The 23,833-nt window shown below is 36.7% G+C and overlaps 1 protein-coding gene across 1 annotated transcript in view; it reads left to right on the top strand.

Moving 5' to 3' along the window:
- PARD3B (par-3 family cell polarity regulator beta) overlaps positions 1 to 23,833 on the top strand; it is a 411,926-nt gene that overhangs the window by 224,012 nt on the left and 164,081 nt on the right. Inside the window, exons 14-16 of the mRNA XM_054381001.1 lie at positions 3,575 to 3,674; positions 4,644 to 4,759; positions 16,601 to 16,645. Coding sequence (XP_054236976.1) covers positions 3,575 to 3,674; positions 4,644 to 4,759; positions 16,601 to 16,645 — 261 coding nt within the window. The remainder of the gene's footprint in view (positions 1 to 3,574; positions 3,675 to 4,643; positions 4,760 to 16,600; positions 16,646 to 23,833) is intronic.

Below are 23,833 nucleotides of genomic sequence, written 5' to 3'. Positions count from 1 at the left end.
ATGTGAGTCACAGACATGGTAAGCTTCTTGTGACTGGCAGGAGCACTCCCTTGTACGTTCTTACGGTGTACTACCCACATCTTGTACATGGAAGTACAGTTGGTGCACTTTTACAGAGAATAATAAAAGATGGAAGAGATTTTTAACATCATAGAGAATCTAATCTAAGAATTTAATGACAGGCACTCTATTGCATTTAATAAAATGTCACTTTCTCAATTAATGTTTTCTAACAAGCTATTTGCAGTATCATTCGTTGCTCCTACCAATAAAAATCTTATAAAAGCTCAGCAAAAATACATTGAAGCTTGGTCTGCTAATATTGCTGTCTGTTTTAAGAGTCTTTTTTATTATACATGAGAAAGAAAAACTAATGTCTGGGGAAAAGTGGTTATAGCCAAGACATTACATTTTGTCTTGCCTCTGGATATTTAAATAAAGGGGGAGGGGATACTGATCCAGTATTGAAATGCCAATGTTTGTTCTATTTTTGCATGAATAATATTTGCTGCCTTCAGGTCCTCACTTCCTTTGCTGCCAAGCTGTTGCACAGATTCAGTGTTTTTTAGAACAACCTCTTTGAGAATTGATACTTCAGTGCCAGCAGCTTTACATTTCTGTTGAAAGATTACTGGAATGTGTTTCATTAGAGGTTCTTATATATTTCTTATAATCCTACATTATAAATGGTTATAGGGGAAATGCTGTCATCTGTCTGGTTAAGTAGTAGGAATAATCATAAGTTCTACTACCACAGATTGCCAAGTCTTCAAGGTTGTAAAGCATCTCTGTTTTCATATGAGTGGTAACGTCAAGATAGAAAATTAAGTGAAATTTTAAATCAGTGTCTAAATTTTGCTTTAAACATTACATGTATCTTTTAGATTCAATTATTTTCCTCCTAAACTGTTTAATATCTGAAAATTCAGTGCAATTTATTTAGTGGCTTAGCTGTTTCCTCTATCTCTCTAGATCTGTGAAAATAATTTCCTGAGGTCTTGAACAGGGAGCCAGTGACTGCCTCTTAGGTTAAATTCTTTTGCTACTGCTCCCACTTTGCTGGGAGCTATAGCACCTTGTGATCATTTCTGATTCGCTCGGGAAGTCTGACATTTTTCTGCATGTACTGTGTGTGTACTGCAAGAAAAATGTCAGTGGTAACCCATTACCAAACAACCTTTGTGAAATGGCTTATCAATTGCTGTGAATCAAAGTTAATATAACTATACAATATGCTCAGAGGCTGTTCAAATTGGGTAAAGTACAGTGTATATGTGATGTGATTTTTTTTTTCTTTTGTTTCATTTTTTTCCTTTCATCAAGCATCTATTTCCTACTTCAGTCAGTGGTTCAGGGACTTCCTAAATCAGAGGTTCTGACTAGACAATTGTACCATTGATACCTCTCTAATTTTTAGTTCATTTCATAATATTTTTCAAAAATTTGGTTTCCAAAACATCCTAATGGCAACAAGTTCGATGATTTAATTCCACGGGAAAAAAATACTACCTGGTGTTTGTTCTAGGTGTGCTGTGTGGTAGTAGTTAACCGAGTACCTTCTAGTTGCTGTGTATGAGGCAGTCAGTGAGAGCTTCCTTTTTACCTTATGCATAGCTTTTACAATTTCATATGATCCTCTTGTATCCCCTTGTATCATTTCTTACTTTAAAACCAACAAACCCTAGTCTGTGTACCTTCTAAGAATGCTTCTACATGCGTCCGACTACTATTACCAGTTTTTCCAACGTGTTTTTGAGTGGTACTACATCCTTTTTCAGACTGGAGGAATGAAACCTTAGATGCTATATAAAAATTAGGCACACCATTAACCATATGTTCTAGATGGTGTTTAGACTTTTCTTAAGGCTCTAAATATGTTTTTCCTTTAGACTTCACTTAGCATATACTGAAAGAACGAATCAGTACACTTCTATTGTATTGTTCCAGCGTGGGAATCACTCAAGTAATGGCCTTTGTGTATATGTCAAGAGTTTTGCTGTACTCCCATGTGTATCACTTTGCAGTCACTGACAGAGAATGTCGCCTACATTTCTCACTTAATCTCTGGCAATCTCTTTCCAGAGCTTCATAGTATGCTTATTTTTGCTAGTTCTGAGTATTTTTGTGAGAATATTTGTTTTTTCATCTTCTGACTCATCTTTCACATAATTTAATTACATTGAACAGCACAAGTTTCCCTTTGTTCTAAATTCTCTTTACTATAAATACTGGCCATTTTCTCCTCATGTCTGCTTCCTGTCCTTAAATTGCAACCTGGAATAGCATCATCATAACACAAGAAGCCAGTGTGCATGTGTGTTAGGTAGTGTACCTGTTTTCTCTGTCAGACTGGCAGTTGATATTTTTAAGGTCTCATTAGAACTTTTTTTAAGCATATGCTCACCTTCACTTTCTTCAGATGACGTGCTCACTTCTTCTGAGATACATGGTATAAACTGTTTCTTATCTTTCTGATCTTTATGAGGCTATTCAGCCAATAGAGTTTTTCTAAGATTCTTGAGCTAATAGTGTGGGTTTATTAGGTTTTTGCTTGCTTGTTTGCTTTTAAGGAACTATGTCAGTGCCCTTATCTAATATTCAGTTGCTGTCTGCCGTGATCACCCTTTTAAAACCCTTTTCTTTCAGATTAGATTAGTATCTCCATTCAGGATTGTGCAAAAAGGCTAGCAACATTCAATGCACCAGAAAAGGTCACAAGAAATTGTGGTATGTCAGTATTGTTAAATAGCTTACCTGACATCAAAATCCAGGAATTATTAAGCATCCATGTTTGCTGTTAAGTTTTGGAGGGCTGAAGACATGTTCTGCATTGAAAAATGTAGGGACTTTTTATGAGATTAGACCTTTAGATTGAGAGATTAATTTACAGGACAATAATGAACTGGCCTACAGCAAGCACAGCAGTTGTGTTAATTACTGCCAGGTATGTAAGTGCTGTTGCTTAGCAAACAAACCACTGAATGGTTTAATTGAGTAGTTCATGTTTTTGTTTGTGCAGAATAATTTTCTAGGGTGAGCTTGAATGCCTTCTGCAAAGGTAAAGAAGTAATTGTTGCAATGGTAGAAAAATTAAGACTATCATTCAGAAATGCTCCTCTTGCCATGGGATAACAGAAATTATTCTTATTCTGGACTTTTTGCTGCAAATTTGGTTGCCTTCTGTACATGAAAGGAAGTAAACGCTCCTCATCAAAGGGAATGAAAGCCTAAACCTACAATTCATTAGGATGATGCTATGTAGAAGTGAAAATCCACTCAAAGGGAGTAAAGCAATTTGTGCCTTGCACTCAACTTCACTATAAGCACAAAGTTTCCCTGTATTTATCTTTAATTATGCATATGCAAATCTGAAAATCAGCTCTTCAGGAAATCCCAAGGGCTATATTTTCTGCTTGGTGTGATTTTAATTCTAGTTTAGTTAGTTTAGGGATTTAAATAATTTGTGAATCTCTTCAGTATTGCTTGAGGCCTTCAAGTCCAGTCGTTGATCAGTGAACTGGTGTAATGTACTTGTTTCTGCAGCTTATTTAATGCCTTTAAAATTTTATTTCAGAGTTGCCAGTGTCTGAGCGTGGCAATGGTGAAAATGAAACCCCTCCACCTCTCCCACCACATCCCAGCGAAGATCTACTGGATGAGGATTATACTCATAGGTTGGACTTCAGATACTCTTAATAATTAGTGCTCATTAGTGGTTGTGATAGTAGTTCTAACTGACTTGAAAATAACTGTTGGTTTTGTAAGAATTTGTACCGTTGTTTTTAGCCACCTGGATGATCCTTTAATATAAACTGGGAATGTTCAGCATTTAGTGCATTGTTCATTTCCATTATTCATAAACTACAGTACACCTGCTATCCATGCTATATGGATCACAATTCCCAGTATGTGTTCAGTAAAACAAAAAGAATCCCAAAACATAATCCCAATTTTAAAAAGTATATGTAAAACTATATTAATGGTGCTATAGATAGATGCAGTGCCTGACATCAAATAAACCACACAACCACAAGCAAACAGTTGGTACATCAGAGAATAATAAAAGACAGAAAAGATTTTTAACAGAAACCACACAACAAAAAAAATCCACACAGCAAAACCCAACCCCAAACAAACAACAGCACTAAAACCCAAACCATAATACTTTGTAATTCTTCAGAGTGTTGTGACATTCTCCATAAGACCCCTCCAGGCTCCAGCCTCTGTAGAAATGGTGCAAGACTGTAAAATAACTTTATATTAGCAGGTGAAATATAATTGATCCAGGTATTTTGGCAGATTTTTTTCTACTTTCTCTACCATGGTGTAAATGCAGTGGTTAAATAGAACTAGCAAAATGCAAAATAAAAAAAAAAGTATATATTGAAAAAAAAGCCACATATATTCCTCTTCTTGTACATAAAATATTAACTGTTTAAAAGCAATTACATTTCTATTTTCATCTGTGCTTAAAAAAAACTGTGTTAATTCTCAGAAAAGAAGAAGGATCAATAACTGATTTTAAAATGCATGGCTTGGCTACAAGCAAATGGAAGAAGAAATGTGTATTTGTGTATGCTTTAATTAGTTCACTTCTAAACTAGTGTCTAAATATTTCACATTTGTTTTTTTTTTTTCTGCAGCCCTATGATAAATTCAGCAGTGCGTTTAACAGATCAGCACATCCACTTCAGATCTTTGACACCAGCCAAGCAGCCTGAATCAATTAATCTGAAAGCCTCAAAAAGCATGGATCTGGGTAAGAAGGGATGGGGTGGCATAGGTCAGCTTTTTAGTCTTAGCCAATCTGCACTATCTCAGTTTCTTGCTTTTGTTTCTTAAACACAAACATCAGGGAGTAAGTTCTGTAGAAGAGCTACAGTGATAAGGACAATGATCAGCCTCCTGTAGCATCTAATTGCAAGTCCCCTTTTTATTGAAGCTGAAGAAAGATTTATTATTTGTTTTTAACAAAGGCCATTCCATCCATTGTATTGAAATCTTAGCTGAGGAAAAGAGGGAGTGTTTGTAAAAATGAGCAGAAAGAATTGCAGTGCAAGTTTTATATGTCTAAAAAATAGCAAAACAGCAATAACAAAAGTCATTTTTGTGTAGAATATAAATGATTGCAAAACTGCACTGGACAAAGGCTAACCTTCCTAAGACAAGTTGTGTATTTCTTCATTGACAATGACAAACAGAGGCAATCAAAGTGTTGCAGTAGATCTTTATAAATGCTTGAAGAGTGGTAAGGTTATGGTGCTCTACCCATCAATGCTGTGGAGAAAATCTTGCAGGGTGGGTGACGCAGAAAGTAAATGTTTCTTTCAATACCAGGGAAGTGTTGGTGGGTGGAAGATTGAAGTGTTATTGTAGTTGAAAACCGAGTCATGTTTTAATGAGAGTTCAAGGAAAAATTCACTATGTTCTTAAGCCTTAAAGAAAACCAAATAAGCTTTTCTTCTTTTTAATTCTGCTTTGTGGCAATTCTTTATTTTTTTCAAATGCAAATGTTAATGCAGTAACTTTGAGACCTAACATTAGGATGTCTTCAATTATAGATTTGTGTGTTTTGTTAGATCAAATTTTGTACATTTCACACATAGTTTCAAGATCGTTTTTTGTTGGTGCTGATATTTTTTTCCCTGAAATGTTCTGGATTGATCTTAGGTTTTGTATAGTGATTTTTATTGTCATCTTAATGTCATATTTTAATGTAACATAAAATATATGTGCTCCTCTAATGGAGTGCAAAGAAAGTCAAAAAGTTATTCATGCATAATGAATGGGTAAGAATTTATTTGGATGAGTTCATAAGGCAGAATTTTAAAGCAACTGCATGACTACAGCAGAAATGTGTCCTTTTGCAGTTCTGTTGCACTTTTTTGATGAAAAGTGATACATCAGATACTTTCTAATGAGTGGAAATCCTCCTTAACAAAGGAATAAGCTTTACGCACTTAAGTCAAAATCTGTATTTTATGTACTGTAGTAGAAAAAAATAATGTTCAGCTTTACTGAGTCTTCTTTAGAAAGATTTACTCAGATCTCCCACAGAACTCACTATAAAGAATTCTCACAAGCAGCAATGTAAAATCAGGCAACAGGAGTGCACTTGAGAGCATATTCAGAACTACCAAGCAACTTGTACTCCCTCCTGTCCTTGTCTGTGTTCATCTATATTGTGAGATTCAAATTCATTTAAGTAATCTTCATTTGACACACAAACAATGCTTTGAGAATGTATATTAGTGACTAAATCAGTGGTTTAAAACTGAAATAAAATTGGGTACAAAAATAAGATAAAATTTGAGTATGAAGATGTCTCTAGGATCCTTAAAAAATATTGCTTGTAGAAGGTAACTGTTTAGAATACTTCTCCTTCTGTTAACGTAAAAAACCAAAACAAAACAAAAAACCCAAACCAACAAAAAAACCCCCACCAAAAAACAAAAGGGAGAACAATCAGTCTAATTGGAGGCACTCATGTTTTATCCTTCCCATATAGGGTGATATGAAGGTAAATCTATTTCCTGAAATAGTAATTTAAAGAACTGGAGGGACTGTGAAATAACCACACCCATCTGTGTTGTGTAACCAACAACAGATAAAGGAAGATTGTTTGGCAAATACAGAAACTGGGAAAGATGAAAGCTAAGAATTTTGCAGTTGTTCTCAAGCAAGCAGTGAAGTACCATGTTCAACCTTCCACCTTTTGAAAAAATGTAACTGGATGTTTCTGGCTGGAAGAGTGAAAGGAAAAGAGCCATGAAAATCTGAATTGAAGTAACTAGAAAATAAAATGCTTCTAGTGCAAATAAAATCACAATAATTTAGTATATAAAACTGTGCTTCCAAGAAGAGCATTCATATAATAGACACATCAAAATGCATTTTCGAGGAAGGAAAGTTACATATTTCACTCATTACTGAACTGCAGTCATGACCAATTGTAACCTACCCCAACGTGCAGCTGTGTACCCATTAATGATTTCAGTGCATTGTTTGCCACAAAAAACCACCAAGCATGGCAGCTGCTGCTGTCTTCATCTTCCAGACCCAGAACTGAGGTTGTGAGAAAGATTGTTCAGTACCACACTGAAACTGTGCAGCAGCTTTAGTAGCAAAGAGGTGTCCCCTATCTGCAAGTACCTGTGTAACTGCTAGGCCTTTTTTCTCCAGTAGTCGCGAGGTGCTGTCTTCTTATTACTTCTCTTTTGTTCTCAAGAAATCACAGAATTAGAGCCCAGGAGGAGACCTTACAAAATGTGACTTAGATGCAGGTTCTTTCCTTCTAAATCGAGTTGTCTTTGAATCAGGTGTCTCTGCAAATCTGAGAAGATATAACCAGCCTTTCAGGTTACGAGGTCCAGAAATCACCTGGTTGTCTGTACACAAGAATAACATCGTGAACTCGGTGGACAATAGAATTGGTGCAAAACAGGACACAAATGAGAAATCTGTACTACTATTCATTTATGAAACACTCAAGTTTACCTTGAAATGTGTATAATGCATCCATTGCCTAATTATAAGATTGCAGAGGCATGGATTACATAATAGTATCACCATCGGAAGGACCATCAAAGACAGATAACAGGAAATTTTAAACATGAGAGACTTGAGAATACACATATTGCTAGATTGTGAACCTTATGAAAAAATAGGAAACTCATTAAATTAGGGAGCTAATGAAATGGTGTACTGAGAGTCTTTCTGTCTTTGAGGGTTGATGTACACAAAAGAAGCAAATCTGTTAAGACCTGTCTATAATTACATAGATTCACATAGAAACCCATTTAACATAGATGTTTAACTTTTCAGTTACATATATTTTTAGACCCAGAAACCTTTAAGTACTTAATATGTTTTTCAGTCATATCTATTTACAAAACTATTATTATTGTTGTTGTCATCATTAAGTAATGTCCTCAGTGAATACTGTCAGGAAATAAAGATGGGTGAAATCTGACTTTGCATGCCAAGTTTGGACTTGTGCTTAAAGCATAGTGTTAGAAATAAGTGCAAAAAAATCAGAAATACTAAAGATAGATGTTGTGTTGTCCCTTCCCACTTAAGTGGCACACTTCTTTGAAATTTAAGGGCAGACTGAAAAAAAAGAAGAAATAATGGCTTCTATACAAGTCATTGGAAAGGTGATTTTTTTTTTTCCCTTTCCTTTAACAACCTTCTACACTCACACATTTCCCCATGGATTACCGCAGTTGTTTAGAGGAGAATTCCTATGTAGTAATTCATCAGAATCCATTTGTAGTAGTGTTTGTTTTGTCTTTTAACTGTATTAAAAAGGTAATTTTTGTAGAGAATAAGTGGCAGTATGTTGGGTTTTTTTTAAAAAAACAAGGTTATATCAGAAGGTGAAAATCAGTGCTCTCTAAGAAAAAGAAAGAAGGTGTTTTATTGTTTATCTCGAACACCCTTCCTTTCCATAAGGCTTTATGCACAGGAATGATTTGGGCTATGAATAAATGTACAGTAAAATCTACAACCATGGGAATTGTGTACAAATGCATGAAAGTGTGGCTTGTTTTAACCTGAAGCAACGTGAAATCGAATCATACGAGTATATAGCAATTTAGTTGTGTATCTATACAGGCAAAGTGCTATGTAGATATATATGTGAGGATATTGGTATAATAACCCATGACCAGTATCCCAAGGTACTGTTCAACTCCCCCTTACTTTCCCCATAAAAAGCAAAAACCTGTAGGTCTTATCTGATTAAGCTCTACAGCCTGAAGAAATGAAAATGTCCTTTACTTGAGTTTAAATGTGAGTGAAATATTATTTGCTAAAATGTCATTAGACATAGTCAGAATCCCTTAACCTTGGGGCATATTTATTAAAGATATCATCCAACTTATTTATGTATTTAGGAATAATTAGCAAGTGAATGCATGCAAGATGTAAGGTAAGGAATATTCTGCAAGGAAGCCCATATTTCACTAAATGCTAATTTCTTTGTTATTGAAGGGAAGCACTTGATTACAGTTCATACTTTTAGAAGACTTTGAAACACAGAGAAAGCAGTCTCACATCCAGAAGGATGTGGAAAATGCAATCAAGATGCTACTAGCTATTAGCTGCTTCATGGTTTCCTCTGAACCACATTTGTCTTATTCTGAATGTAATTTTGGATATTGAAATAAGTATCTCAAAACATAACCAAATGAGGACCAGACAGAGCTATGGATGTTACTTTTCACCCTCATGTTTTGCATTGGATATAATTAAAACAATACCTTTTGGGAGGTCCCTAGTGAGAGTTATGGTATTAATGGGAGAAAAAGTGATTTGATATTTTAAAGTCACAATTTTGTTAACTATGTTGTCTAGAGTGCATTCGTTGGATTCTTTTGAGTTGAAACCAACTTCAGAACTGTATTTAGGAGATAGTAAAATTCATCAGAACGTTAATGAGGAAACAGAAAAGAAGACGGCTCAAAATTCTAACAGGCTTTTCAATGATAATGGTTTACAACAGTAATTTAAGAAATCATCTATTGAATAGAAAGACTTTTCCAAAATAAAAATGTTTTTGGTTTAGGAAAACTGATACTTCTCATGACTCTGTCCTTGGGATCAAAGGCCAAAAGAAATTTGAAAATCGTTCTAGGTTGTGCCATGAGTAACTTTCTACTACTGTCAGATGTATGTTTTCTGAGGCTACTCTGCAGAATAAATTTTTAGAAATGAACGTGACGTAGTTTTCTTAGTTTAAATGCCTTTCAAATTTCTGTTTGTGAGAACTGTAAGTAGAGCATGAGACAAAATAATTTATTTAACTGATAGGGACACTGTGAATTGAAATGAGACTGAAATTAGCTTTATTCTGTATGAAAAGGAAGGCAAATTCCATTCCTCAGTTTTACACTAAATCCGTGTTGATGCAATTGAGAGGAAGGTGAACTGTTGCATAAAAGCAGAAGGGGGCAGGAGGGAATGCCAACTCTTTGGACTGGTTTTGTAGAAATCTTCTAAGATTCAGGGAAGTTTGTCGTGGAGCAGACTGAGAGCGTTGTATGAGCTGTGATGGTAACAGAGTGCCCTGGTTACACCTGGGATAGAACTAATTTTCTTCTCAGCAGCTCGCTTCTTAGTTGCTAAAATAGTGCTGTATTTTGGATTCAGTATGAGAAGAATGGTGATAATATACTGAGGATTTTTAGTTGTTGCTGAGGCATAAAGGACTTCTCAGCTTCCCATGTTCAGCCTGGAGAAGAGGAGGCTCTGGGAAGACCTGATAGCAGCCTTCCAGTACCTAAAGGGGGCCTACAGGAAGGAGGAGAGAGACTGTTTGCAAGGGCCTGCAGTGACAGGACAGGAGGCAATGGCTTCAAAATAGAGGAGAACAGATTTAGGTTGGCTATCAGGAAGAAGTTCTTCGCTATGAGTGTGGTGGAACACTGGCACAGGTTTCCCAGGGAGGTGGTTGAGGCCTCTTCCTGGCGATATTGAAGGTAAGACGAGGCCCTGGGCAGCCTGGTCTAGTTGAGGCTGTCCCTACTGACTGCGGGGAGGTCAGACTAGATGACCTTTGGAGGTCCCTTCCGGCCTGGACCATTCTATAATGTGTACAGGAGCACAAGAAGCTTGTGGGGAGCACAGCCAAGACAGCTGACCCAAACTAGGCAAAGGGATATTCCCTACCACAGAACATCATAGAATCATAGAATCAAGAAGGCTGGAAGAGACTTCAAAGATCGATTCCAACCTGTCACCCTAAACCTCATGGCTATCTAAACCATGGCACCAAGTGCCACGTCCAATCCCCTCTTGAACACCTCCAGGGATGGTGACTCCACCACCTCCCTGGGCAGCACATTCCAATGGCCAACCACTCTCTCTCTCATGTTCACTGTATACACTGGGGGGAGTTGGCTGAGGGGTGGATCACTGCTCAGGCATCAGTCAGCATGTGGTGAGCAAATGCATTGTGCATCACGTGTCTTTGCTGGGTTTTATTTCTCTCTTTGTTACATTCCTTTTCATTACTACTACTATTATAATCGCCATAATTTTTTATTATTATTATTATTACTATTGTTATTTTATTTTAGTTATTAAACTGTTGTCTCAACCCATGAGCTTTCAGCCACAGCATAGAGATGAGGAAATGGTTACACATGGTTGAGTTGGGAGCTTCTTACACTGCATTAATGAAAGTTTGAAGTGCACCTTCACTAAAAGTGAATCTTTTAATGCACCTATATTAGTAAAGCATTAGGGAGAGAAAATAGCTATTAAGTTAATGTTCAGCTACTATATGAAAGAAAGTACAGATGATAATGAAGTACCATTCTAGAACACTTTTGTAATAAATCTGTTCCCTACGCTTTGTCTTAAATCTGTTCCGTATCAGTGTTATCAACCAGTGAATGACAGATTAGATAGTGCTTTAACCCTAGCAATTTACAAGAAGTGTAAATGACATGCAGGAGATGTGTAGTGGCAAAGTTGGATCAGGTTTAGCCCAGTACAGTTTCTGTGAAGCAGAAGTGAGAGAGGATTAGAGAAGACAACAAAAGCATAGAAGAAATCGTGATGGCCTCAATTATCAGTGTAACCTTCAAGAAAAATAGTTGTACCACTGGAAGAAATTGAAGAAATTTGTGTCACACTAGCTGGAAAATTGCAAAACAATGTTATTGTCTGCTAGGAGAAAAACCTTTCATTTAAAGGTAAATGTGTCCAGTGGACAGCATTAACTATACCGCTGGTCCTTCAACAAGTAATAGTAATATAGTGGATGCAAGCTTAGCATTTTCATTTTCATGTGCTTACACACAAGATGTATCCCTTGGGGCCCTTCTCTAAATACAATTGAATTGAAGTATTAAATCAATTCTAACAAAATTGTTCTGAAAAATCTAATTACAGAAAACCTTGTATAGGTGAGAAAAAAGAATCCAGAATCTTGGTTTATGTGTGATTTATTCCTGTCTTTGAATGTGCTGAGTAGGGTATCCCAAATGTTGTTAGATGGCATTTTGGAAAAGATTTACCTCTTTTACCAGTTAAGTATAATTTATCCTTGGCCCATGTACATGGTTTTTTCCTAGTATCACTTTTTTTTCAATATTGAAGTGAACATGAGTCTATCAAGGACTCATCATCCTTCAGGAGTGAAGATAGTGGATAACCAGGTGACACCAGAATAGGGGAGATAGGACCCTTATGTAAAGTTACACTGTCAGTAGCAAAACAAAGAGTGAGAATTACTGAAGGAAAATATTTGAAGACAATGCAGATTTACCCTTCCTGATACATATATTTTGTTGCTCCTATAGATGTTAGTATAAAAACCTGTGGTCTTTATACACAGTACCACAGGGCAAACCTAGAAGAGTGAGCAGCACTCTTAAGGGGAATGTTTGTGAGCCAACATGTGACACAATTTCTCGGAGTGATTTATGCCACTTCTAGATGGGGAAATGCTTCACCACCACCACCAAAAAACCTCAAAGGTGGAAGAATTATGTCATTGCCACTATCACTGACTAAAATTAATTAATGATGTAGTACCTTTGTTATGATTAAAGGCTTGGATAAAAATATAGTTCATCAGAAAAATCAGTGACCAATTTATAGCTTTGATTTATTTTCATGTGTTTATACCACAGAAACTGATGGATTCTAAAAAAGCAGGATATATCTGGTTTGGAATACAGCTGCTGTTAATTGAGAAATGTGTAGTAAGAAATTTTATATTGAGCTTCCTATAGACTAATAAAGGTATCAGAAATTTTTTTTCTAGAAAATTCTTTGATATTTCAGTGTCTTTTCTTGTTACTTCTCATTAATTGTAATTTTAATCCTTGTTTGCTTCTTTTCTGAGTGCAGAACTGCAACTAGTCTTCAAAGGTACGTGTCAATTTGTCCAGAAGAAATACAAGTAATTTTCACACATTTAGAAGGTTTTAAGTAGCTCTCAGTCAATACACAAAACTAAAATGTCTTTGGAGAACAGGTACTGAATTGAATAATAGTACCTTGTATCTTCTGAATAGTAGTAACTCCTCATTTGGGGGAAACATAATGGTACAGCAACTGAACTTGGTAAAAGGAGGAAAATTGGTTGTGACAGTTGGCAACAACATTGATTTGTGCGTCTCTAAACCATAGTTGGGAAATATGTTGACCTTTAAGTAAATCTGGACAGTATTTTGATGCAAACTTTGAAGCATCACAGAAGGCTTGTTATGTACTAGACTGCTGAAAACTATGCCATTCAAATAAAATGACTACCTTGGTTATCTTGAGTAGGGCACAGAAATGGCAATCAAAAGATTATGTGGAAGGATGGGGATGCATTGATGGGTGCTTTTGCTGTTGCTGAACAATACTAATTTTCTTAAAGCAAAACAGCACTCCAGAACATTACTGCAGGAAATCCTAATACATCTGTTTATTCATGGCATAAAGAATTGAGATTTTACCAATTGTGACTGTTGGCATAGTTTAAAAAAACCAAAACAAAAGAACAAAGCCATTAGTCGTTTGCTATCGGAAGGAACGATTTGTTTGGTTTAGTAATAGTTCATCTTTCTTATGTGGTCTTGCAGCCACAGAACTTCTGTCACTTTAATTTCAGCAGTTACTTTGAGTATAGGCTGAATGAATATTTAACTGGCTTCCCTGGTGAAAATGCAGTTCCTAAATTACAGATATTACATTAAAAGAGCCAGCATCTCCAACGCTGACAAACATTAATAACTTCATAAACTAACATCCCCTGGAGTTCCAGGGACATTTTGAAATGTGAAGTATTTGTTTGATTTAGCACTTAGGTATCTTCTTCTTTGTGAATATATTTACTTCTTTACATTGATCCTTCCCAGATTGTTGTTTGAGGTTTGTACTTACACTCCCCAATTAGGTGGTTTCATTCTTTTGAAATATTTTGCACTTAATGATTCTCAAGAATATCCACTATTTCTAGTAGACTTCATGAAAACAGTTACAGTTGAAATTTTGTTATAAATGTTTTTTCTGATATATTCCAGTCTTGCACTGCACATTCCCAAGTGTGATCCTCTCGAGCTGAAATTTTTCATACTTATTTGCAATGTAATTACTTTTTGGTATTGCAATATAAAAATGATTAGAATTTTTTCACTGTTTAAAATCTTTCAGGTTCTTTCCTGCAATGATAGGCCAACACTAGTAGAATCTTAGAAGAGAAAATTCTTGATTTTTTTTTTTTTTTTTTCCAAAAGCTAAAAAAGATAGCCAGGGAAATATTATTTTTGTCACAACTGCAGAGCAGTGTTTTCAAATGCTGCTTTGTGTGACAGGACATGTTATGTATTTGCTGAATTAAATCTTCTGTTACAAAGTTTTTAGCTTCAACATACAAAGTATTTATCTCCCATTAGCCTTTTCCTTCTTTTTTTGTTGTCTTCTCCTTGTTCCTAAAAGGAACAAAGGAAGGAAAGGAATTCTTATCCAGTGGACTTGTTTGTGCTGCTCCTGTTTGGTCTAACAAAGGATGGCCAACCTAGAAGTCACTACCTAAGTGTTACATCCCATGAAATGAAAATTAGCCCATGGAGGGCACACATTTTTGTAAAACTTTGACATAAAACTTAAATTTCTGCCTTTTTTTTTTTTTTTTAATTGTATGTGTGCTTAAACTCATTATGCTAAGCTTGTATTCTGGTAAGATTATATTTCATTTTCTAATCATTTTAGTATTCCTTTTTTCCCTCCAGTATTAAAATCTAATTTTTGTGTGTGAAGCTGGTGTATAAAGTATTATTAAGTTACATGGATTTATCCCTTTTAATAAAGTAAAATTTAGTTTAAGGCAAACCAAGTCAGCAGCATAGGTTAAAAAAATGCTGTGAACATTGGTGTCTTATTTTTTTTAAGCTCCCATGTACTGTACATAATCTGCTCCAAGTAATTATCTTGTATTGTAGTGGTAACATTAATGACTGCTGTGATTATGGTTGCAAATCAGTTTCCATTATAATTCCTTGTTTTCATGTAATCATAAATTGTCAAAACATTAAACTTTGGGATTAAAGTTTTCCACAATTTTTCTGCTTAGAGGTAAATTTGAGGGGAGAGAGGAGGAAAAGGAGCTTGATCTATCCTTATAACAAATCCTTGACTAGTTGTTTTGCATGATAGGATCCAAATACACCTCAATGTGCTAAATAGTTACCATTTTCAGGGACTAGGAAAACTTAGAAGGTTAAATGACAAGGAGCCTTCAATTTTGGTCGCACTTATAATTTTGGCTAGCCCCACTGCTATTTGTTTTGCAGCATCTCTGCAGAACACTGCAAACAGTGTTAATCTTATTTTATTAGCATGTACATCCCACAACAAAACTACACTGTCAGTTTTACTGATAATCAGATGACAATCACATTACTAAAGCAGAGAAGAAATACACTGGTCAGTTGTGGATTCATGATTCCAGTTCCGAATCCCACTCCTGAATCTGATACTGGTTTTCTTGAGGGGAAAAGTTTCCCTGAAAGTGGCAAGGCAATATAAAAAAGTATTTACAGTGATTGTTTTCCCAATAGTAGTTCCTAAATGTCAGTAAGTACTGCACTACTCTTTCCTGTGTAGAAAATAGCATGTTCCTGTATCATTGCAGATAAGCCCATATGTAAACTTTTTACAGTAAGCACTACACAAAGCTTGTTTAAGTTTCCATTTATAGTATTTTTGGTACAACTTAGCAACTTACTTTACTGTACAAAGAGATCACATTTTAAGGCATAATGTTAGTGCGCATTTGGGCAGGCAGACTTGAAGGATAAGCTTTCAACCCTAACATTCATTTCCTGTGCTTGTTTTATCATCCCTAACATTAATTTAGCACCATTTCTTTGCATAGAATTCATTTTAAGAAATGGTGATTGGTTCCTTCCCCTTAGCCCTCTGGGAGAGTATTTTAATTAGTTTCTTGAGATATATGCTGATAAACTGAAGTAGTGTTACTGAAGAAAAAAATACTTTTTTTGTTACATTCCGAATTTCCTTCTCCACTAGTCTATCTGCAAACTGTTGCTACTGTAAACATCTTTCTTTACAAGATGTTGTGAAATACTACAAAGGCATAGTTTACAGATAAACTGAAATAAATTGTTACATGGGAAAATGGATAAGCCTTCCAAAAGGTCAGGTTTTGGAAGACTTCATTGTCTGTTGAGGGTCCTGTGAGGCAGTGAGAAGCCCTGCAAATGGAAGTTTTCCAGTTCTGGATTCTTTTTTACAACTGAAGTCTTTGATCTGAAAATTTTACAACTCTCCTATGCCCTGTGATTTGTCTGGCAAGATGAGCTATTTACAAATACAACTGCTCTTTTGACAACTCAGTTTTGAGTATGTAAGTGCTGAAGTCCTGATCTGTAACCCACAAGGACTGCTGGTGGTCCTCTTATTGGTTTCAGTGGGCTTTGATTCAGATAGTTGTACTTTGAAGCACCCCAGGTGGATTGGGTTAAAAAAAGGCTTTTAACAAACAATTATAATTTAAAGATTTAAGATGCTGTGTTTCAAAGGCTTATAAATTTAAATATTTCTGATCTTTGTGTCTTTTCTTTTATTTTTCCAGTGGCAGATGAAAGCAAAGTTGGTTTGTTGGCTGGACACAGATCAGGTAAGCTGTTCTCCTATTTTGAGGAAAAGTCAGCAACGCGGAAGTAGTATGAACAGTAAATTAAAACCAGCTTACAGAAACTGTGGTGACTAAAGGAGTTACAAATTAAGGCATTACTTTGTATGCACTGGACTCCAAGTTGAACAAACATGACTTAAGCATTGTTCTTTGACAGGCAGGCTATGTAGCTGAGTCATTTGCAGGAAGAGCTGTACCTTTTTCAGTGCAAATGCTGTAAACTGAAGAAGGTGCTGTTTCAAATAAGGGCAAATGCAATGTGTCTTGTGGAGTCTTAAACAATATACGTTTTGAAAAAAAAATTAAATATTTCTTGCTTTTGCTCCTTGCTCTGTTTTCCACTTCCTTTACAAGAAATATCAGAGATAACTTTTTAAAAAGAAATCTACATGTAGTAATAATAATTGGTCAGAGCTTTTCCTTTCATTGTGCTTGTGTAGTCAAAATAATTTGTTTCTTTCTTAAGGCTGTAGTAATAAAAAAATGAGTCCATACTGCTGTCATTACTGTACCTATTTATTAAATCAGTTCCACAAACCACACTGTGGCATTGTACAACTTGTAGTTCTTGTATTAAAAGAATTTTCAAGGAATAGTCAGGTAAGATGTAATTTTTGATAGGCCATGGATAAGTTGACATAAGAACCCTTAAACTTTCTAGAAAACTCAAGTTATTTGGCAGCCTCCTCTGATGTTAAAAGCCCTGAAGTGTCAGCCTCCCTCTTTGTAGTGCGATTGGATGTTACCTTTATCCACTAAAAATCTGTATTCATGTAAAAGGAGGTCAGCTATGAGATTCTTGATTGTTTATAGTATTCCTTCTCTGTGCAACTGGATGTCCTTCTTTAGTTCTGTGTGTGGATTTTCCTTATCTGAAGACCTTTTCCTGAACTTTGTAGGGAAATTCTTTTTAAATTTTTCTGGCATCTTTCCTCAGACTGTGAACTTCTTGGATTCTCTTTCTGAATCACAGGGTGGTTCATATGTCTTGTAACACTATCACTCCTGGGGAGAAAAAAATTCTTTCAACTTTTTGTTTTGGGAATGTGAAAGCTTCAAAGAAATGATCTTGTCAGCTTGAAGAAGCTTGGATTTTTTCCCGTTCAGAGAAATTACTACAAACATTGCAGCATCATGCCGTTTTCTACAGATCAGTAGAATTCATTGCTATCAAAGAATATCGGAGGGAAACCTGGTGAGATCATAACTCACGGGCAATCAGTTGTTATAACTACATTAAGCTTTATAATAATACTTTTAGCAGCATTTGATCTTTCTTCTGCACACTTCTCCAGATTCTTGAGAACTGTGGCTTTGAAAAGTTTTCTATTTGAAGACACCTACAATTTATATGAAAATGTGGACCCACACTTATTGAACTTCGGTTTGTTTGCTTTGTATACCTCTTACATGTGCCTAAAATCTTTTATTCACAGACTAAAATCAGTGGCCAAGGAATCACCTAAGTAGTAATACAAAGATCCTAGAGGCTGTTTCTTTTTTTCCCCTTCAGAATAAAAGAAGCTAGCCAACATCTGAGAATATTGGAGTACAAATTATTTTTCTTAGTTCCTTCCACTTTAAATACTGTTCAGTTACTGTTGAAAAATATTTCTCCTCTCTCTATCTTCCATTTTTTAACCCTTCATAAAGAGCAAACAAGCTGCAGTTTCAGCTTTCTCAGTGTTCCACATTTATTTTAAAGGTTTGCTCAAGATCACGGTGTGCTGTTTCCCTGGTGCCTTTTTACTGTAGGTTTCTTTGGAATTATATATGCTATTTTGGTGACATTCAGTCACATCACAGAGCTCTTGTTTCAGCATTGTTCATTGTGCTTCCTAGAGATACCTTTTTTTAAGTGTGTGAAGGGAAACAATGCAGCTTCTTGTGTTGGGTGCAAAACACCATTATTTTCTCATTACAGAGTGGAGAGCTTCCATACTATTCTAGACTTCAGGAAATGTGTTTCTACACAGAATTAATTATCACCTACTAACAACCAATGCAATTATCCCTTCTCTACTTCAACATGACTTGTTGTATGAAATATGCAGTTGAGTAATTCCCTCTAGGGAAATACCCTTTCTGTTCTGGTAGAGTGGTTCTTCAAGTATCTAGTCCGAGCTTTTGGTACAGCTACTGTATCCCTTCCTTATTACGTGCTACTGAGCAGCAATGAATTGGTAGCGTGCATACAATTCAAAAAGGTTGTTACAATTCTGCAGAAGACCAAGACATTAGAAACATCTGTAGCTGTAGCCCCATCTTTCTGTCTTTTTATATATTGCACCCACAAACAGTAGTTTGTTTGTTTTTTCTTAAAAAGTAGGTTTGATTTTTATAAGCACCTCTGGACATATCTGAGCTTTTAAACATGTTCTAGGACAAAATGGCTGCAGACTTGTTCCTGTATTTCACTCTCACAGAAATGCTTGTGCCAGTTCTGGTTCTCATAGCTGACCTGTCCTTCATCCTGCCAGATGAAAGCACCCTGCAGTGCTCACAGGTGTTCTTAGTGTGCAAATGTTTCCACAATACCACTGGCAAAAGCATTGATGCAGCCTACTTGGCCCTTTCTGGAAAAGACATGGGGTCACAGGCATCTTCTCTGAATCCTCTAAGGATTTTGTCCTCTGTAAACTTCCTGTGTGTGCAGCAGTGGTGTGTCCACATTCACTGAACTCAATTCTGATGGTGAGAATGAAAAGCTAGTTGGTGCCTCTATCACAAAGCAGAGAAGATCCCTGAAAATTCACAAAGATGAAACCTTTAAGCTCAGTTTTTCATGAACTCTTAGCTTTTCAGAAAAGCGATTTTGGGGACAGCTAGGAGGACCCTCTTAGAATGGCAAGACTGTTGTACATCAAAAATTACCTGATTTACATCAAATACTAAAACTGAATACTAAATTCTTTACAGCTTTTTTTCCTTTCCCTGAAATTCTTTTTTTTTTGGTGTTCTGATTTACTGCTTAGACCACTTTTAGTCTGTATTGACTGTCTGCTGAAGCCTCTGCTGACACAGCTCTTTCAGATGATGCAGTGCTGGAGAAGAGCTGATGAGACTTCCTTTATGAGCTCTGACATATTAATTAGCAAAATGGGCAAAAAAGCTTTCCTATTTTTATTTTAATGTCACTAGACCATGCTTTTGGCCGGGGTTATTTTTCAAGACAGTTTCGAGATGAGACAAGTTGAAGATCTTATTTTCTTGCTGGCTGCAGTGTAAGGAACATGTGACTGGGCTACAGATTAGTACTTGCAAGACTACATTATGTGGAGGTAACTCTGTTACCAAGATGAATTTGAATTAATCCTATATGCTAAGACATATCATTAGGTCCTGATTAGGAAAAGGCTTATTGAGATAGTGAAGGAGACTTTTGGTCAAGTTATGCCCCTTGCTGTTGATTTTGCTGACAGTGTGGTTACCAGGTTACTGTTCAGCCTGTGTAGGATTCATGTTCTGGGAAAGAAGGCTTGAAGTGGTAGGTGTACAGCTAAATTCTGAAAGGTCAAGGCTTGGATGAGGTCTGAATGGTGGTGCATCTGTCAGACCTCCAGTCTGTACTGCTTCATGTATGGGTTAACTGAGTTGTGCTTAATCTAGGATTCAGACTGGGACTGGAGATCATTAGCAACAAGGTGGGTTAAAGGTCTTGGCATATTTCTGCATCTTTTATTGCTAGGATCCATTTTTCTGGTGTTTTGTTAAGGCTAAAATAAGGATTAAAATTATGGTTTAAGCCACAGAAGTGGTTGCAAAGTTAGGTTTATTGGTACATTTTGTATGACCCACCAAAGTAGGGCATGGAAAGTGCAACAGATTAAGCTCCATTGTTAACTTCAGGGAAGTGTCTTGAGGTAGATGCTAGGTTACATCTATACAAGTGTAAGCTGAATGTCCCCTTTGGCTTTAAAATTGAGCAGCACAGACTTCTGCCCATCTGTGCTCAGGCTTCAGGCTGCAACTGGAAGCTGTGCCTGGTGTTATCCTAACTCCTGCACCATTTCTAGGAAGTGTTTGTGAGAGCAAAACAGCTGTTATAACACATTCTAGTGAACTTAGGTGTGCCCAGCCACTGCTACATTTGTAACTATAAACATGACCTGTGGTTTTAAAAACTCCATCACAGTCTTTAGCAGAGACAGGGAAGGGTCTGATACAGGCAGAGTGCATTGTGTCAAAGGTTGTTCTTGTGAGAGCATGAATAACGGCTAGGCTGGACTCGAATTGTTTGCTGCAATTTGAATTCAGACTTGGAAAGGCAAACAAAACTGGAGAACATTCATTTTATTATATTTTTTTAACTGGAGGAACCATGCAAAGGTTGAACTATTGGAACACCAGCAAAGCCCGGTGGTTTATGCATACTTCTGTAGCACACAAGGCTTTCTTTTAATCAAGGATTTTGTTTCATGGTTAATCGTTTACGTTGAAGAGGTGCATAGGAAAGTGGTGTTCTCTCTTTATGCCAGACCACGTAATTTTACTGAACAAGCCTTCTTGCTTCTGTAGATGTCATGAGTTCATAAGGATTTATATTGTAACTAGGTCCACAGTAGAAAAGAATCATGTAAATGGCTGAGCTACCTGGTGTGTGCAGGCAAAGTGCCTGTCCAAACAAGGACCAACTTGAAACTCTGTGGCATATAGAATCTGACAGTTATCTTTATATTTGTGAGAAGAGAAAAAAGGTTGGGGTTAGTTAATTTTATTTCTCCTTAATATCAAGAGTGTAATACTGCCTGTCTATCATTCTTGCAAGTGTGAAGAGGAATTGCCTACTTTGCAGAATGCAGTACACCTTGGCAATACCAGTGTCGTCCACCCTAACCTCTATATCTTGGCTTGGATACTGGAGACAAGCAAGCTGGTGGCAATGTGATTTTTCCCTTAGTTCAGCCACTGTGGTGCCCAGTGCTCTTTCAGTCTGACTGACACAAAACCAAATGCAAGTGTTGTTCTGCAGTGCTTTGAGTACACCATATTGTTCATAAAGCATGCCTCTTTAGGCTTTGAATCATTAAGCCATGGGTTAATTTTGATGTTTAATTGCAATTGGATTTTTTTTTTCCAATATATTCATTCTTATACTATTGCTTTCACTTTGGGCTTCTCTCCCTGGATTATTGTTTTCTTGTGGTGGTGATGTTAGTAGTAGTAATAGTAGTAGTGGCATCAACCTTGATTATGATTCTCCAAGCAAAGTGTTCCTTTGACTGTGTAATTCAAAATGAATTGTTTTCATCTGTGAATCTGTATAGACTCTTGCAGTCAAGAAACAACAAATAAGATACCTTTTTCCTGCAGGTCACTTTACAGAGTTAACATAGTCTTCTGTACTTATGTCTGGTAAGGTCTAAAGCCAAAGATGTTACATTGAATCTATTATATTGTTGGGATTTATAAGGATTTCCAGTCCAAAAGTTAAAATGCTTAGCTTTCACTGAATTGCTGCCTCCTGTTGGTTTTCTAACTTATTTTCAAATGTATTTTCTCTAGTGAAACTAGAATGGTAGTGAAGCCATGCCAATATGGCTTCACTACTCTTTACTTTTATTTTTTTAAGTATATATAATAGTTTCCGTGTTACATATCTATATATCTAACCATCCACCTACAATTGTTAGGTCTTGGGGGCAGGGGGTGGATTGTTCAATACTGTCTAGTTGTGCAAGAACCAAAACTATGCTGTGACCAAAACTATGGAGCAGGGCAGTGTAATACTGAACTGCTGGGCTGCAGGATTTTTTCATGTCTTAATGGTCAGAATCTGGAAGACTATAGAGGTACAACCTGAGCCTCCAACTGTCACAAGCTTTTAATTTCTCCTAGTGTCTATAGTGCTAATCATAGGATATGAATAGAATAGAATCAAGAAGGTTGGAAGAGACCTCAAGGATCATCAAGTCCAACCTGTCACCCTACACCTCATGCCTATCTAAACCATGGCACCAAGTGCCACGTCCAATCCCCTCTTGAACACCTCCAGGGATGGTGACTCCACCACCTCCCTGGACAGCCCATTCCAATGGCCAACCACTCTCTCTGTGAAGAACTTTCTCCTCACCTCGAGCCTACACTTCCCCTGGCACAGCTTGAGACTGTGTCCTCTTGTTCTGGTGCTGGTTGCCTGGGAGAAGAGACCAACCCCCTCCTGGCTACAACCTCCCTTCAGGTAGTTGTAGACAGCAATGAGGTCTCCCCTGAGCCTCCTCTTCTCCAGGCTAAACAGTCCCAGCTCCCTCAGCCTCTAATGTTTAGTTGGAAAAACTTTCATTTTGTTGTTAGAACTTCGTGTATTTTAGCCTGTCAGAGATAGGAAAATGTACTGAAACAAGATGAAAACAAAATTAGAACTCTTGTCAAGTTCTAGTATTTTATTTTTTTTATCAAGAGAAGCTCAGACTGGAAATTCCAGATATTGATTCTTTTTAAGAGGCTATTAAAAATGGGGCTGATGCTCTCTTCCCTCCCTTTCTTTCCATATCCCCTATGTATTTCTGCATGAGAAGTTTGATTTTTTTTCACTGACTCAGGAAAAGAAAGGCTGGACTCTTACCAGTTCTTGTGCTTCAAACAATTATTCTAAATTAACAGAAATTGCTATATTGATGAATTTTAATCAAAAGCAGGTTGCTGGTCAAAATCTCATTTGAATGGCTGATTGTCAGTCTTTACAGCCCCTCTTGCTTGCCAGGCCTGTGTGGTGCTCAGATATCCTGGTTAGATGTTTCTCCTCTATGAAGGGAAACAAGCTCTCATTCGCAAGATGAAATGTAAAATTTTATTCCCCCAGTAACACCAGCTGTAACTACTCCTTTGACAGCTTTCTTTACTTGTTTTTTGAAGACTTTATTAGCTGTGTGATGATGATTGATGTGACCTCTTTTTTGTTAGGTCCTGAGAAAGTCATCTGTTGGTAAAAATCCCTCACTTGAGGGTGCAGTTTGATGTTGTGATGTTGACCTAAAAGCTTGCTGCTGCTGAAAATGGCATTCAGTTGTCATGCCTCCTATCCACAGCAGCCTGGTTCCCATTACTTCTTTTACTCCAGTCTCATAGCTTAGAAAAGACTGTTCTACTTGTCGTGGGTAGAATTACTTGCCCAGTGCCAAGAGCAAGAGGAAGAACATGGCAATAAAACCTCTGCAAACTGAAGAGCAG

Source organism: Indicator indicator, chromosome 5 (genome assembly GCF_027791375.1).
Source record: "Indicator indicator isolate 239-I01 chromosome 5, UM_Iind_1.1, whole genome shotgun sequence".
Taxonomy (NCBI): Eukaryota; Metazoa; Chordata; class Aves; order Piciformes; family Indicatoridae; genus Indicator; species Indicator indicator.
Note: the sequence above shows the minus strand (reverse complement) of the source record. Positions and strands in the feature narration are given on the sequence as shown.